Source organism: Bidens hawaiensis, unplaced genomic scaffold (assembly GCF_021521415.1).
Source record: "Bidens hawaiensis isolate Kalapana, Puna unplaced genomic scaffold, B.hawaiensis_p1.1 tig00022871_1, whole genome shotgun sequence".
In the NCBI taxonomy this organism is placed as follows: domain Eukaryota; kingdom Viridiplantae; phylum Streptophyta; class Magnoliopsida; order Asterales; family Asteraceae; genus Bidens; species Bidens hawaiensis.
Window position 1 is genome coordinate 300,292 of NW_027493566.1, and position 16,590 is coordinate 316,881.

Here is a 16,590-nt window from a genome sequence, read left to right on the forward strand (position 1 = left end):
GCGTTAGTTAGAGAATGACCATTACTTCTAGAGGCACCAAGAAGCACAAACATTCATGGAATATACTTTTAAGTTTTAACTAAAGGATTCATGCAAGGGCTGAATCGCTTCTCTTTACAATTATTTATTTTAATTAAGTTCAAAGAGAACAATACAATTTTCTTTGAACTACAGAGAATCTCACGCATAAACACACTCTTTTCGGGGCTATGTCCAAGGTCGACTCCTCGATGCCATGACTGTACCCCCTGACGCGTGGGAACCGAGTAGAACCCGTAAACTCTCGTCCCTGTCGGGTTCAAACCCGAGATTAAAGCCATGATTCGTCATTTCATCTATGAAAATTACTCAAGTGAAAATCGAACATGCAAGAATGAGGATGACATGACAAGTGACCACTAGATCAAATTCACATGGCAAATAATAAAATTAATTGTATCTTTGATTAAGATAATATATTTTCAAAATTAAATTAAAACATATAAACAGAAAAACGAAAAAGGTAAAAAAAAGGTGGGTCTAATATAACGAATTATTATACACACGGTCACAAGTACACCATGTATCACCCACACACACCAAACACCATCTCATTTCCACACACCTCTAAAACCCTTTAAACCACCGGCAACCGTCCAACCCAAACCCTAATCCACCACCATGAGACGAGCTTCCACTCTCACCGCCGCCGCTTCCACTTCTCTAACCCGAACCTTCTTCGCCTCCTCCGAACACCACATCCTCTTCCAAACCGCTCCTTCTTTCGCCACCAATGCCGGATCTTCTCGCCGTTGGTTTTCTTCTTCAATCGGATCCACGTCATCCGGTTGGTTTTCTTCCGGTGCGGCTAAAGCTGTTATGATGTCGTTGGGATGCGTTGCGGTGGCTGGTGCGTCGTTGTTGAAGGAGAAAGAGGCGTATGCGAAGGAGCCGGTGAATCTAGATCTGATTCCGAAGGAGTTTGTGCTGTATCAGTATGAATCGTGTCCGTTTTGTAATAAGGTTAAAGGTATTATTTAGTTTACTTGTTCAGCAAGTTTTATATTACATATGGATTTAGGGCTTATAATAGTAGGGTGAGGTTACTGTACAATAATTGCTTAACTTACGATAGGTCGAAATGCTCCAAGGCAAAAACAAAAACGCTCAAAAACGGTTTTCGTGAAGAAAAGTAAAAAATTGATCGATTGACGATCCAAAACTGTTTATTTTGGTGAATCAGTGATTAATTGGATATGTATTGATGATTTCGAGATCTTTTGTGATGTGATATCATGGATCGATTTCATGAAATATAAGTATTCTTGTACCTAATGTACGTTAAACAATTATTGTATTATGTCTTTTCTCTATAATAGTAAAGTTGGGATTGGTGTTAACATGTCACAATAGCTATAGTAAATCAATTTTATTTGAATATTTTAATATGGATTAGATTGTTTGATAACAATATATGAATTAATATTTTGTTAAGTTGTTGAACTTGATGTGTGAGTTTAATATCACTGTTTTGGGATGGTTGTACTTGAAAGCATGACAAAGGGCTTTATTGTTGGTGATTAGTTGCAATTTATTTGGATACGCGATCGATGTGACAGTTGGTTGTTTTGTATGTTTTGGTATGCCTATGATATTACTTTGGGATTGCTTATTAGAATGCAGCAAGTACTTACCTGTTTCTTATTCAAAACACATTATAAAGCACTTAAGATTAGCGATACGCACTCATGACACGGTATTTTGGTATTAAAACACGATAAACATATAGGCAGTTGTAATTGGAAATCCCAAACACCTCTCAGTAGTAAATAAATAATTGGAAACTGAATGATGATAAAGGGAACACGATCTGGTTAATTGTTTATAGTTGTGACTAATTTCTTTTAGCTTGAAATTATGTTACTACTTACTAGTTACCATTTCTCAGACCACCAAATCATATTTCAGTGGACTATATCTTGTTTGTTGAATTCACAAAAACATTTTGTTGATTTATCATTTGTAAAGGATAGTTGTACAAATAAAATGCATCTAGGCATTTTCAACTACAAGCATTAGATCAATGGCACATTATTTGATGCACATTTGTGTTATACAGAATGTCATGTTAAATGAAAGGCTTATTTTTTTTGTAGCTGTGAAGATAGTGATCAGGGTATAAGAAGTCTGACGATGATTTTAAATGGTTGATATCTCCTAGTTTCTGCAAACTAAGACCGTATATAAGTCAAGAATTTTGTTTTTCTGTAGCTGTGAAGTCGTGAAGGTAGGGACTAGGGGCCTTAGCTCTTCTTACACTAGTTTTGGTTGCCTTAGCTATAGTTTTTTCTTAGCGCAGTCTTAGTGTATAGATTTGTTAAGGGAGTTTATAGGTAGTTTTGAGGGGATTTGGTTACTTTATTCATGTCTATCTGCTCTTTTATTGGCTACTACTTTATTTTTCTGACCATTTTGTGTTATTGGTAGCTTACTGCTATTATTATTATTAGTAGTACCTTTTGTTTTGATTCCCTATACCACACTTTTTGTTACCTGGATACGATACTTTACATGCCAAGAAATGGGGTTTTCTGGAGCTGGGGGTCTCAACGGTAGCAACCTTTCTATCTTTTGAGATAGAGGAAGGTTGTACCCATCCTACCCTTCCCTAACTATACCAATAGTTTTCTATAAGTGGGATATTATTGGGTATGTTTGTTTGTATTTGTTCTAAGGTTCATGATAGCAAATGTCACGTTTGTTTTAGGTGCATTGTAGTGTGAAGCAAGGAAATGGATACATGATACTTTTCTTGTTTGTTTTGTTGTTTTTCAGCATTTCTGGATTACTATGATGTGCCATACAAAGTTGTGGAGGTGAATCCACTTAGTAAGAAGGAAATCAAATGGTCTGATTACAAGAAAGTGCCTATACTAGTTGTGGATGGTGAACCACTTCAAGATTCATCAGGTTTTCTTTTTATTAAATTCAGTAATCAGTTTTAAGCTCAAATCAAATGTACAACAATCATATAGCGTATTTTTGTGCAGCTATTATTGACCAGCTGAGAACCAAACTCAGTTCCACTAAATCAAATTCACTGGCTGACAATAACGATGAAGAAAAGAAGTGGCGTAAGTGGGTTGATGATCATTTGGTGCATGTTTTATCACCGAATATTTACCGAAACACTTCTGAGGCTTTGGAATCTTTTGACTATATTACTAGCAACGGTAAGTCACAAATATGGTATACTAAAGTTAATTAATATACATATATTTTTTTCTTAATTTGTGAAGAATCGAGAACAATCCTAAACTTTATATTCCTGTTGCAATTCAGGTAATTTCAGCTATACAGAAAAGTATACAGTAAAATACGTGGGGGCTGCTGCTATGTACTTTGTGTCTAAGAAATTGAAGAAAAAATATAATATCACTGATGAAAGGAAAGCCTTGTATGAAGCTGCTGAAACCTGGGTTGATGCACTTGATGGCAGGAACTTTTTAGGTCAGGTTTTTCGATCACATTTGTACACTATACTATTACAGTAGTTATCTGATTTATGCACTGTAGGACTAGTGACATGTTTTTCTTTCTAGCTAAATGTTTTGCATTTACTCATTTAACTCGCTAGAGGTATAACATAACATGGATCGACTCATTAATTGTAGAATGGGTTAAATTGGCCACCCAATTGAGGTGGCAAGATGGGCGAGTTGGATAACATATGGGTTTGAGTTAAACAGGAGCGGGTCAGGTTGATCGAGGCACAAACATTATTTGCGCTAAATATGATTAGAAAAAAACTATTCAAAAGGGAGTTGCGGCACAGCTTGTTGCCTGTTTGCCTGTCAATCTATTGTAATCGTTTTGAGTTATTGAACAATAAAAACAACTTTCAGAAAAAAAAAACTATACTCTTACAAATATATGCTAGTTTTTGAGATAAAAACAATTTAGGAGGTTTTATGCATTTTGGATGATTTGACTATATATATATATCAATCAATCAATCATACCCAGTAAAATCCCACCGACAGCAAAGCTATAAGTAGGGTCTGGGAAGGGTGGGATGTAGGCACACCGTACCTCTATCCAAAGGAATAAAGAGGTGGCTTCCAGAGAGACCCTCGGCTCTAAGTACATGTGTATGAAGCAAAATAAAGGAAATCAAAGTTTAACAGCTATATAAAAACTACTGCTAATTATAATAATATTAATAATAAGATCACAGTTTAACAGCTATATAAAAGCTAATAATAATTATAATAATAATAATAATATATGTAAGGGAAATACCATTATGGTATGTGACCTAAATAAGTTAAGTCTAAGCCCTAAGGTATTCAATTCTCTCTAAAAATCCTTAACTTTAATTCTACTTCTCCACGAATTCCTATCCTCAACCATGTCCTCGGAGAGGTTTAGGTCTATCAAATCATGCCTAATCCTCTCATCCCAAGTCAATTTCGGTCGTCCTCTACCCCTCCTCCCCTCTATAGTAATGTTGTCTACGGATCTAACAGGATTCGTCGTCAGTCTTCTCTTTACATGTCCAAACCATCTCAATCTCCACTCTCTTATCTTGTCTGCTATGTTCGCCACCCCTAATCTCTCGCGAAACACAACGTTTCTTATTCGGTCTAGCCTTGTGTGCCCACACATCCAACGTAGCATTCTCATTTCTGCTACCTCCATCTTCCGCACTTGTGCCTTCTTGATGGCCCAACAATCTGTTCCATATAGCATTGCAGGTCTAACTGCCACCCTATAGAATTTTCCCTTTAGTTTAGTCGGGAAACTCTTGTCGCACAATATACCTGTGGCTGCTTTCCATCTACACCATCCTACCTGAACTCGGTGGGTCACATCACTGTCTAATTCCCCATCGCTCTGTACAAAAGATCCTAAATACTTGAACTTCGTTACCTGCGGGACCACCTGACCTTCAATTGTGATCTGTGCGTCTTCATTGTCGTTTATCCCACCAAAATCACAGTGGAGGTACTCCGTCTTAGATCTGCTAATCTTTAAACCTTTTGTCTCTAAGGTTGTTCGCCACTCCTCAAGCCTCATGTTTAGATCTTGTTTTTTCTCAGCAAGTAACACAATATCGTCTGCGAACATCATGCACCACGGGAGAGTCCCCTGAATCGACTTTGACAGCTCATCCAAGACTACTGCAAAGAGAAACGGGCTCAACGCTGACCCCTGGTGAAGACCTACCTCTACAGGAAAGAAATCAGTATCCCCCACTGGCGCACGGACACTTGTTTCACTCCTGGTATACATATCCATAATTATCTCTATGTATTTCCTGTGCACTCTTCTACCCTCCAAGCACTCCCAGAGCACCTGTCGTGGCATACTGTCGTAGGCCTTTTCTAGGTCAATAAACACCATATGTAGATCACGCTTCTTCTCCCTATACTTTTCCATTAATCTTCTTATAAGGTGTATTGCCTCTGTGGTGGAACGCCCCGGCATGAAGCCAAATTGGTTGACCGTAACCTGAGTTTCTCGTCTAAGTCTAACCTCAATCACTCTTTCCCATAGCTTCATAGTATGACTTAGTAGTTTGATTCCTCGGTAGTTACCACAACATTGGGCGTCTCCTTTGTTCTTATAGATAGGAACTACAACGCTGCTCCTCCACTGGTCTGGCATCTTACCTGATTTGAGAATACTATTGAACAGAGTAGTTAACCACATGACTCCTTCCTCCCCCAGACACTTCCACACCTCGATGGGTATGTTGTCTGGGCCAACCGCCTTAGACCTTCCCATCCTCCTCAGTGCATCCTTCACCTCTTCTCGTGTGATCCGTCGGCAGTAGCAGTTATTCGATTGTTGTCGTTGAAAGTTTGTGTTGTCATGTTCTTCTTGGTAAGCTCTCCCATTGTTAAAAAGATTGTGGAAGTAGGTTTGCCATCTTAGCTTGATGTCCTGCTCCTTGACCAGTACATGCCCATCTGTATCCTTTATGAACTTCACCGGTCCTAGATCTTGCCTTCTACGCTCCCTGGCTTTGGCAATCTTAAGCATAGCTTGTTCCCCCTCTTTTGTTTGTAGACTTTCATACATCCGTTTAAAGGCCGCCTTCTTTGCTTCCGCCACTGCCTTCTTCGCCTCTATCTTGGCCGTTTTGTAGTTGTCCCTCAATTTCACTCGCTCCTCCTCATTCGTGCACCTCATTAGCTCCCTAAAACATCCTTGTTTGTCCCTTATCTTGTCTTGCACTTCGTCATTCCACCACCAAGACTCCTTATGCCCACTTGTCTTTCCTGTTGTGACCCCGAGAGTCTCCTTTGCTACTTGGATGATCTTTGTCTCCATAGCTTCCCATATATGAGTTGAGTCCCCATTTAGTCGAGCCCGCGTATGCAGTATGAGTTTATCCTTAAACAGTAGGAGATTTTCGTCCTTCAAATTTCCCCATCGAATTCTCGGTGTACCTTTCTTCTCTCGAACAGTCTGTTTATTTCTGAAGGCTATATCTGTCACTAGTAGTCGATGTTGAGTCACAACTACCTCCCCAGGTATGACTTTGCAGTCCTTCCACCAACGTCGGTCTCCTTGCCTCATCAAAAGGTAGTCAATTTGCGTGTCGCGTCCGCCACTGCTAAAAGTGATTAAATGAGAATCTTGTTTCCTAAAATAAGAATTTATAATACCTAGGTCATGTGCCACCGCAAACTCTAGAAGATCTGTTCCGGTCTCATTCCTATCACCAAAACCGAAACCCCCATGTACGGCTTGAAAACCATCGTTAGCCTTACCAATGTGTCCATTAAAATCACCTCCTATGCAAATCCTCTCCCCCCTAGGTATGCCCCCTACCACTGCGTCTAGGCAATCCCAAAATTCTCTCTTTTCCTGATCCCCTAGGCCTACATGAGGCGCGTAGGCGGAGACTACTGCCACTACTTCCTGTCCTAGTACTAATTTCAACACCATAATCCTGTCATTATGTCTTATCACCTCCACCACACTAGTGTGTATTTCCTTAGCCACTAGAAACCCCACTCCATTCCTAGCTCCATCAGACCCCGAGTACCACAACTTATACCCATTACACTGATGATTTGACTAATTTTTTAAAATCAAATATAAGTTTGATGACTTGATCCGTTGCACCAGTTAGACTCTGATGATGCTAAATGCCTTTGTTACAGATAGTTATTTAAGGGAATAGAGTTCATTGGGTATTTGGGGTTTAACTTATGTAGATTTTTTATTTAGGCTGCCTTGTATATACATTATAGAGTTATAAAAGTTTCTTACTTTTAGTATTTATTACAAGTACATCAGGTGGGTCGAAACCCAATCTTGCTGACCTAGCTGTGTTTGGAGTGTTGAGGCCGATTCGTTATCTGAGGTCGGGTAAAGATATGGTTGAGCACACCAGAATTTGCGAGTGGTACACACGAATGGAGAATGCTGTTGGTGAATCTTCAAGGATAAAAGCCTAATCTTTAAGGTGAAATGATATGCAACAGTAAAGTATATATACGTTTTGCCTAAAGTATTAATTTTGTTGATGAGGTTTTGTTTATTGTTCCGATGATTTATTGCACGATACGCATTGTATTGGTGTTCTTTTTTGCTGTAAAAGATTAGAACCAGTGCACATGTTGGCTGGTAGTACAATAATAGAGAAAAGATTGACAGGGTGTGATCATACTATCACTAATTCAATAATCAGAACAAATCAAAACTTTACATTTAAGTGTGTTTTATTGATTTTGATAGCATGTCATAAGTTTTCTGGTTGTGTTGTGAATCTGATTGCGGAGTTTTGTGAAAGGGAAGCACTGGGGGTGGTAGTGAAGCTGATTGTGAGTTTGTGACATTGAAGAAATAGTAAGTTAGGGGTGTTAAACGGGTTTGTTGGTTGACATGGAAAAAAACTCGTATATGACACATCCAAACATTGTGTCTGATGCGTGGCACGAGTTTTAACAAAAACATGACTCGTTTAATTTGACATTGAATTTTATTTTTAATTTCATACATATTAATTTATTAATGCTTTATTAAACAAATAATCAAATGTGTATAAAATATAACGTCTTAAAACAACCTGACTTTCATTTTAACTTATAAATTTTGATATAAAATATCTAATGTCTATTAAGTTATGGCGTAAAACACAATATTAATGCTTAACCAACTTGATGTATGATCCAATTTATTTAATCTGTAACTCTTTTAATAAAAGTAAAATATCAAGGTTTAGGCGGCAAGCTCATGTTCAATTATAGCCTAGCTTTTTTTTTTCTAATATTTTAATCTCTCCTCCTACTCATCTATTCATGATACATTACTTACCCATTGAGATGTAGTCTTTATTGATCGCTAAATGACCTCAATCAATTAGAGTGCTAACTCTCTTAAACTCATACAATACTCCCCCACATCGTCATCAAAAGACGAGCATTAGTGGGCCATTCACGTATATAATCTTGAATCGGGTAGCAATTGAGTATATTTTTATAAGGCCGTGTGCTGTGGACATTCAATGGAGATGAATTCAGCCTATCATATTATGTCACATGACACTAACTGGACCCCTTGTCGTTCGCGACGACCGCAAGCCATGCGCCTGAATTCATCCCTCAATTCATCCGTTCACTAGCCACAACGGACACGCTAATCATGGACCGTCCGAATAACATTTGGCGGGAAAATTGAACATTTTGGATTGCGTCACTCCCGATGCATGCACACATTTTACTTCCCGATGATCCTCTCCGGCCAGAAAAAAGTATTATTATTAATATTATTAATCTCTAAACCCTCACAAAACCCTAATCTTCTTATCTTATTTTCTTCAAACCAAAATGCCACCTACAAGAGGCGCTAGTCGAGGCGCCAAGGATGTTGACCAAGGTCCACCGGAGGAAGTTGTAGGTAATGTAATTGTAATCATACACAAATACCCAGTTCGCATATTCAATTACAAGTTTCTTTAATTTGATTTAACTGTTAATTACGCAGAGGTTTCGTCATTTGTTCATGCGTGTGAAGGAGATGCAGTTACAAAGCTTATTAATAAGAAAGTACCTTACTTTAATGCTCCAATTTACCTCCAGAACAAAACACAGATCGGCAAAGTTGATGAAATCTTTGGTCCAATCAATCAATCTGTGAGTTTGATTTTCTTAATTAGGGTTAGGGTTTTGTTAATGAGGGTTTTTACTGATACGTGTTGTGTTTTTTTGTAGTACTTTTCGGTTAAAATGTCGGTAGGTATTATGGCGAGTTCGTATGCGGCTGGCGATAAGTTTTACATTGACCCCGCGAAGCTTTTGCCACTCAACCTGTTTCTTTTCGATAATAGAAATGTTTTTCCGTCTAATAGATCGCTCACGTCGCGTATTTCATCGACCAGAAAGAAGAAGAGAAAGTTGAACCACAAGAAGATTAACGGCAGATATGATTCCGCTGTTGATTACGATAATTCACAGGCTGAAGAGAAAGTTGAACCTGAAACTGAAGAACAGATTAAGCTAACCGAGACTGTTTCTTCAGATTTAACGATAGAACACGAGGTTACACAAGTTCAAAGCAGGGAGGATTCGATTGAGTTGAGATATGAAGATGTGAAGAAACATGTTGCTGGTAAACTTGATTCTGCACAGCAAGCGGTAGCTGCTGTATCTGCTAAATGGAAGGAGATATTTAGAAACAGAAGGAAGGCTGCGGGGGAGTTGAATCTTGCGTCTGTGAAGTACAAGGAAATGGAGAAGGAGCTGCAGGAAGCGGTTGAGTCGGAAGATTTCGAGACTGCTGAACGGGTCAGTGACGGTCTTGTATCAGCTGAGAAAAACAAGGAGGTTCTTTTGATTGCGTTGAGAGAAGCGGAAACGGAGTTTGATGTCATTGATTCCAAGATGCAGGAGGCTTTAGATTTGCAGATTGTAGCTGCAGAGGAATGTACAGAGCTGCTGAAAAGCTTTGCGGTGGTAAGTTTGCTATCTTTATTGGTTTATCATTAACCTTATGATCTGTAAACCTGTGCTCAGTGATAATTTTAAATATAGTATGTTATCCATTGGCTGCATGGTGTTAATAGTTTAATATGAAAACTTGGAGATAAATCACATGTTGGAAAGTAGTTCTTAGTTTATTAGGCCAAGTGTAGTGGGCTAGGATTAGGGGCGAATTGGGGCGCGAACACCGCCCCTCAGGCGATTTTTGGGGCGAGAAGGGTGGGGGGGGTGACGAATATTCATCGCTTGGCTTGTGTTTTTATATATTAATATCATATATGTTTGTGAGTGTGATATATATATATACATATATATATATATATATACATATATATAGGGGATGGTTCATGCGAGAAGTAAAGTTATAGCGAGAAGTGCGAGAAGTTAATCTGGACCACTCATTTAATTTTTAATCTTGAATAATTAAAATATATAAAAAGGTTATTAAAGTAATATAACTATATTCTCTCTCCAATTAATACATATAATTAAACCAATACAAGTTACATTTCTAACTAATAAATTAATCTTTATAATTTTTTACCCTATCTTTTGAATTCACCCTACACAACTATAATATTTTCCTGCACCTCTACAATTTTTTTCCTACATATCTTTAATTGTTCGTACACATCTAAATACGTTTCCTACACATTTTCAATTTCTTCGTACGCATGTTTTTCGTCCTACACATCTTCAAATGTTTCCTACGCATATTTAATTTCTTCCTACACGTCTTTAATTTTCTCATACATATCTTACTTTTTATCCTACACATCTTTAATTTTCTTACACGCATCATATTTTTTTCATACACATCTACAATTTCGTCGAACACGTTTTTCTTTCGTCATACACATCTTCAGTTTTCTACGCGTATTTAATTTATTCCCACGCATATTCAAACTTTTCCTATACATTTTTAATTTTCTCATACACATCATTTTTTTCTCTACACATTTCTAATTTTCCCATACACAACTTAATTTTTTTTCCTAGACATCTTTATTTTCTCATACGCATCTTATTTCTTTTCCTACACATTTCCAGTTTATTCGTACACATTTTTTTCTGTCTTACACGTCTTCAGATTATTAATGTTTTTTCAAAATAGCAATCAATGATGAAGATACTATTTTTCTTTAATGCTATAAATTAAAAACTTTTTATTGGTGAAAAAAGAGCAAAATCAAATCTTACACTAACATATAATAAAATAAATAAATTGTAACTTAAAAATTATAAATTCTTGAGCTTTTATTTAGGGATAGATGAGATTAATTAAATGATGATTAATTTTATTATACCTAAACTACCCTATTATTATTAATTTCAAAGTCTTTCAAGTTTTATTAATTATAATAAATGCAATAAATTTTCAACCATTGATTAATAATCTAATGGTTGAGATCACTTCTCGCACTTCTCTCTATAAAATCACTTCTGAAATGAACCTAATCCTATATATATATATATATATAGGGCTACAAAACCATTACACCCCAAAAACAAAAACCTACCCTTTGCTGACTGGGCGCCACATGGCGCAAATCGCCCCATTTTATAACTGGGACTTAACTGTGTATAAAGAAAGATGAATTACGGATAACAAAGCCAATAAATTTAATTGATGTACAACTCAGATGGTGATGCTATCTCATGTATCTAATTTTCTTGCCTTTGTCATCTTATTTATAGATATCAATATTTTAATGTCAGGGTTTATTTGTATTTAGTAACTCAAAAAATCTGGACTTTTGTTTTCTACTCAGGATGCTGATCAAAATGCAGATTCTGTCATCACAAATGCCAAGAATAAAACTTCAGAAGAATTGGAGAAATGGGATTCGTTATCTGATGCTTTAGAGGTGAAGAAAATGGAAGCTGAAATTGAATTAGATGTTATATCAGGAGCACGAAAAGGGTTAGAGGATTCCGTTGACCAAATAGTCAAAGAAGATAAACACAAAAGTCAACTACTTCACGAGCAACAAAAGATTTTAGTAGACGAACTACGAGAATTACTCGCTTTAGCGAAACAAAAAGAAGCAGAGGTATCAACAAACATTTCACAAATCAAAGAAATTGAAAAGAAGATGGCGGGTGCGGTTTCTAGCTTCGAAGATGCACTATCAGACCTTGATTTAAAGTCTAGAAACATTCAGTCTAGCCTCTCTGAATTTGAATTGGAGAACGATGATCTGTGTAGTAAAGAGAAGGAAATTGATGATTTTGCCCTTCGGGAAGAAGCGAAATGGTTAAAAATTAGGGAACTTGCAAGGGTTTCTGCAGATGAAGCGAGTGGGCACCAAGAAGTTATAAACATGCGTAAGAGTGTAATAAAATTTATCTTGAAATCACGGGAAGATAAAATAAGATTAGCTACAACCGAGCAGAAGTTGTTTAATGATGTGCAAATGCTCAAACAAGATATCTCTGCTGTTAGAGCTTCTCTTCAGGTTAGTTATCTAATTAATCATGGACTTGTGATTTGAAAGGTTTAACTGAAAGTGAACTAGAATGGCGTTACTTAGGTAATGTTTGATAACATGAAATTAGGGAATGTAGGCTTGTAAATGAACCGTCCGGCGGGAAGTTTGTTTATTTGATAAATAGACAGCATAACCATTTTTTTTATTTAGTTATATAAACGAACATAATCATATATCTCGCTTGTTTAAGTTTGTTTTTTTATGTTCTTTAATATATTAATATAAAATTCTTTGGCCCGTTGCAGCTTAGTATAGTTTAGTAACTTTTTAGTCCCAACACGTGCTTTAAATTACTTTTTAACTAGTTTTAGCTCAGTTGTGCTCGTTCATCTATGTTCAATTATCTTCGCTCGTTGTTCGTGAATCATTCGTTTATGTAGTTAACAAACGAACATACACAAACCAGTTTATTTTCTTAACAATCGAACACGTAAAAGGAAACCCCGTTCAAAATCCACAATTTTGAAACAATACATTTTTATAAACTTTTGTTTTAACGATGTTTATTGTTTAGGATCTATCTTCAATAAAATCAGGAACCCAACAATCTATCGAATCTTCAAAACAAAGGCTTCTTTTTATAGAAAAACGGGTCCCAGAGATAGAATCCGAAAAACGTGTCTTTGCAACCGCAAGAAACTTTAAGGAAGCAGCCCGAATCGCCAACGAGGCTAAGACATTATATGCTGAAAAAGAAACTTTACAGGTAAAAATAGAGGAAGATATGAATACCCTTAAAAAGATTGAAAATGAAATCAACGAAAACATGCAGAAGTTACAAGAGAAAGAAGAAAATGTGTTGTTAATGGAAAAGGAGTTAGAAACGGTTAGATACCAACGTTTGATTCTGGCTGCAAGTCCTGCGAAAGGTGAACCAGGTACTATGAAAATATGTGATGTTGAAGAAGCTGATATTTTGTTGCAAGAAGCTGAGGCTGCAGATTTTGAAGTTAAAAATATGCAATCAGATTGTAAAAAGGAAGAGTTTGATGGTGAGATGTTGAATTGATTTGTGTTAATGGAACTTTTTTCCACTCTTGATAAGAACCAGTTGGCTGAGCTGCCAAGTTAGCTTATTATGTTTTAGATACTAAACTAAATGCATCAATGCGTTTAAGGTCTAATGGTATCAAGATGTGTAAGAAATATGTCCATCCCAATGAGGTTGAGTCTTTAAGTTTCATGGTAAACAAATGTGTTGATTTATAAGTTTGCGATTCACATTTACAAAGACAAACAAGCGCGCATCTTTTTAAAAGCTTAATGTACATTATTTTACCTGTTATGTTTTGCTAGTGAAATTCAACTTGAGCACGGTAAAGGAATAACTTATCGAACTTATTGGATACAAAAAATAATATCTAATACCTGGTGACTAATCCATGGTATGTACTATGTAGATACCATCATCATCATCATCATCATCGTACTCAGTATATCCTACCAATAGCAAAGCTATAGTAGGGTCTGAGGAGGGTAAGATGTAGATACCACAATGACCTTTCTTATAATTTATTCTATTTGAAAACACCCATTTTTTACATATTTTTTTAATTACACAAATTTGGTTAATTAACCACACTCTTTAGAAAACAAAAACCATGGATTGATAAAGCGGTCGACCACTTTATAATTTAAGGGTGTCAATCGTGTTGAATTGGCGGGTTGATATGTTTTGGGTTGGCGTGTTGAGATTCCTTAACCCTAACACGACCCATATACTTATCCGTGTTGTCTTGACTCATTTAAATTTGTGTCGTGTTCAGGCTGTACTTCCGGTCAACCCATTATACGTTCATTTACGAATATTAGTAATACCTAATTACTTAATAATAATTAAAACAATTAATTACTTCGTTTCAAATAAAACATTTTCGTAAATTGTGATACTTTTAATCGTTAATAATCAAAAATGGACAATTAGAACTAATAAAATAAAATTATTAGCAAATAAAGAGTTGATAAAAAATAAAGAAGTTTAAAAAGACACATAATTTTACTTTTAAAAGTTAATAGTTATATTAAAAGATTAAAAATCAAAATTATAACTTTAAAATCGGGCACTTCTCGTATCCAAATCAAAATATTTACATTCTTATTACCTTAAATGGGTTAACAGGTCGACCCATTTTTAACGGGTCATGTTTGAATTGACTTTTTTTAAAGAGTCATGTTTGATCGACCTTGTTTAAGAAAACATGTATCTTTTTTTTCTTTTCCATGTAGTGCTTGAGATGTATCGAAATTTCCAAAACACTTTAATGTCCATTGAATAACGGAGATATAAATATAAAAAAACATATTTTTTTTATTTAAATGATTATTTTACAAAAAATCCACCTAGGCAAAAAAAAAGTATTAAAAGAGGGTAAATGTACAAGGCCCAAATGGGACTCAAATCTAAACTCTAAACCCCCACAAAACCCTCCAAACCCTAATCTTACTTTCTTCATCTTCAACCAAAATGCGACCACCAAGAGGCGGCGGTTCGGCAATCGAGGCCGTGGAGGCGGTGGTTTCAGAGGAGGCAGAGACGGCGGAGGCCGGTTCGGTGGCGGCCGTGGCGGACGAGGCGGTGGTGGCGGCCGGTTCGGTGGTGACCGGTTCAACGAAGGTCCACCAGAAGAAGTTGTAGGTACGTAATTGTAATCATACACAAAAACCCACTTCGCATATTCAATTAAAAGTTTCTTTAATTTGATTATACTGTTAATTATGCAGAGGTTTCTTCATTTGTTCATGCGTGTGAAGGAGATGCAGTAACAAAGCTTATTAATGACAAAGTACCTTACTTTAATGCACCTATTTATCTGCAGAACAAGACCCAGATCGGTAAAGTTGATGAGATATTTGGGCCGATTAATGAATCGGTGAGTTGGGTTTTTGGTAATTAGGGTTAGGGTTTTTTTTTGCTGATGGGTTTTGTGGTGTTGTAGTTCTTTTTGGTTAAGATGTCGGAAGGTATTATAGCGGGATCGTATGCTGCGGGTGATAAGTTTTATATTGACCCGGCGAAGCTGTTGCCTTTGTCTCGGTTTCTTCCGCAGCCAAAGTATGTTTCTTTTTGATTGTTCATGTTATGGATTTGGTTATTGAACCTAGGGGTGTGTGTGGGGCGGTTTTAGGCTAAAACCAAAGCAAAAACCAAAACTTCGGTTTTTGGATTTTTGAAACCGTTTGGTTTTGGGTTTTTCGGTTTTGGTTCGGTTTCGGTTTTTTTCATCTGAGTTTGAAAATTTTAGGCCAAAAACAAAAGTTGAGGAACATAATAAATGTAAGTATAAATAATTTTGTTAGTTGTTAACTATTTGATAATTATGCATTGTGTCAAAAATATTCAAGTTACATATTTATTAGATTCTTATTAATATTTAAAATAATAAATAAAAATATAAAATTTAGAAAATCGGTTCGGTTTTTTCGGTTTGTATTTTATGCAAAACCAAAACCGAACCATAAGTTCGGTTTTTACAAAAACATAAAACCAAACCGTCGGTTTTTGTTTTGGTTCGGTTTTCTGCTCACCCCTAATTGAACTTGATCATATACCTATGCAAAGTATATATTTTTGTATGTGTTAATGGTGTTTTGATTTGGTTTTATAGGGGAGCGAGTGGTGGAAGAGGGGGTGGACGAGGAGGCGGTAGAGGTGGTGGGCGTGGTGGTGGTTTCCGTGGAAGAGGAGCGCCTAGAGGTGGCAGAGGTGGTGGTTTTCGTGGTGGTGGTGGGCGTGGGGGTGGGTTTAGTAGAGGTCGAGGGAGATCGTAGAAATGTTTTCTGTATGTTTGATTTAGGGAAGTGAACCATTTATAGTTTTGATTCAAGATTGTACCTTTGGTTTTAATGTTATGAGTTATGACATTTGAGTTTGAAAAGTTGCGTTTAATCATCGACATAGCAAGTATTTGGGTGATTTCTAGCGTTTTCGGTCAATATTTTTAATGTCGGTTTGCAAATACTAGTAATATGTGACAAATATAAGCACCAGAAAACAACTATTTCAAAGAGAGTTGAACTACAACCTTACCAATTCCACACATTTTCCCATTAAAGTTTGATGCACAGATTGCAAAATAAATTTTTTTTTTTCTTAAAGACAACATATATTGAATGAAACATAA

General features: G+C 36.5%; 3 protein-coding genes and 1 pseudogene across 4 annotated transcripts; all 4 read left to right on the forward strand.

The window, feature by feature from the left end:
- Positions 1 to 592: 592 nt before the first annotated feature.
- Positions 593 to 7,702, forward strand: LOC143566293 (uncharacterized). Its single transcript, XM_077053036.1, has 5 exons — positions 593 to 1,009; positions 2,815 to 2,949; positions 3,030 to 3,212; positions 3,322 to 3,489; positions 7,294 to 7,702. Exons 1-5 carry the CDS (start codon positions 661 to 663, stop codon positions 7,452 to 7,454), a joined length of 996 nt encoding a protein of 331 aa, XP_076909151.1. The 5' UTR covers positions 593 to 660; the 3' UTR covers positions 7,455 to 7,702.
- Positions 7,703 to 8,825: 1,123 nt separating this feature from the next.
- LOC143566305 (uncharacterized) lies at positions 8,826 to 9,983 on the forward strand. Its single transcript, XM_077053043.1, has 3 exons — positions 8,826 to 8,895; positions 8,983 to 9,131; positions 9,210 to 9,983. Exons 1-3 carry the CDS (start codon positions 8,826 to 8,828, stop codon positions 9,981 to 9,983), a joined length of 993 nt encoding a protein of 330 aa, XP_076909158.1.
- Positions 9,984 to 11,484: 1,501 nt separating this feature from the next.
- Positions 11,485 to 13,506, forward strand: LOC143566294 (uncharacterized). The gene is made up of 2 exons (XM_077053037.1): positions 11,485 to 12,436; positions 12,984 to 13,506. The coding sequence occupies exons 1-2, from the start codon at positions 11,855 to 11,857 to the stop codon at positions 13,476 to 13,478; spliced, it is 1,077 nt and encodes a 358-aa protein (XP_076909152.1). The 5' UTR covers positions 11,485 to 11,854; the 3' UTR covers positions 13,479 to 13,506.
- A 1,390-nt stretch (positions 13,507 to 14,896) lies between these two features.
- LOC143566295 (H/ACA ribonucleoprotein complex subunit 1-like protein 2) lies at positions 14,897 to 16,412 on the forward strand (annotated as a pseudogene). Its single transcript, XR_013141213.1, has 4 exons — positions 14,897 to 15,104; positions 15,191 to 15,339; positions 15,406 to 15,521; positions 16,075 to 16,412. The product of XR_013141213.1 is annotated as an H/ACA ribonucleoprotein complex subunit 1-like protein 2 (transcript).
- Positions 16,413 to 16,590: the final 178 nt, after the last annotated feature.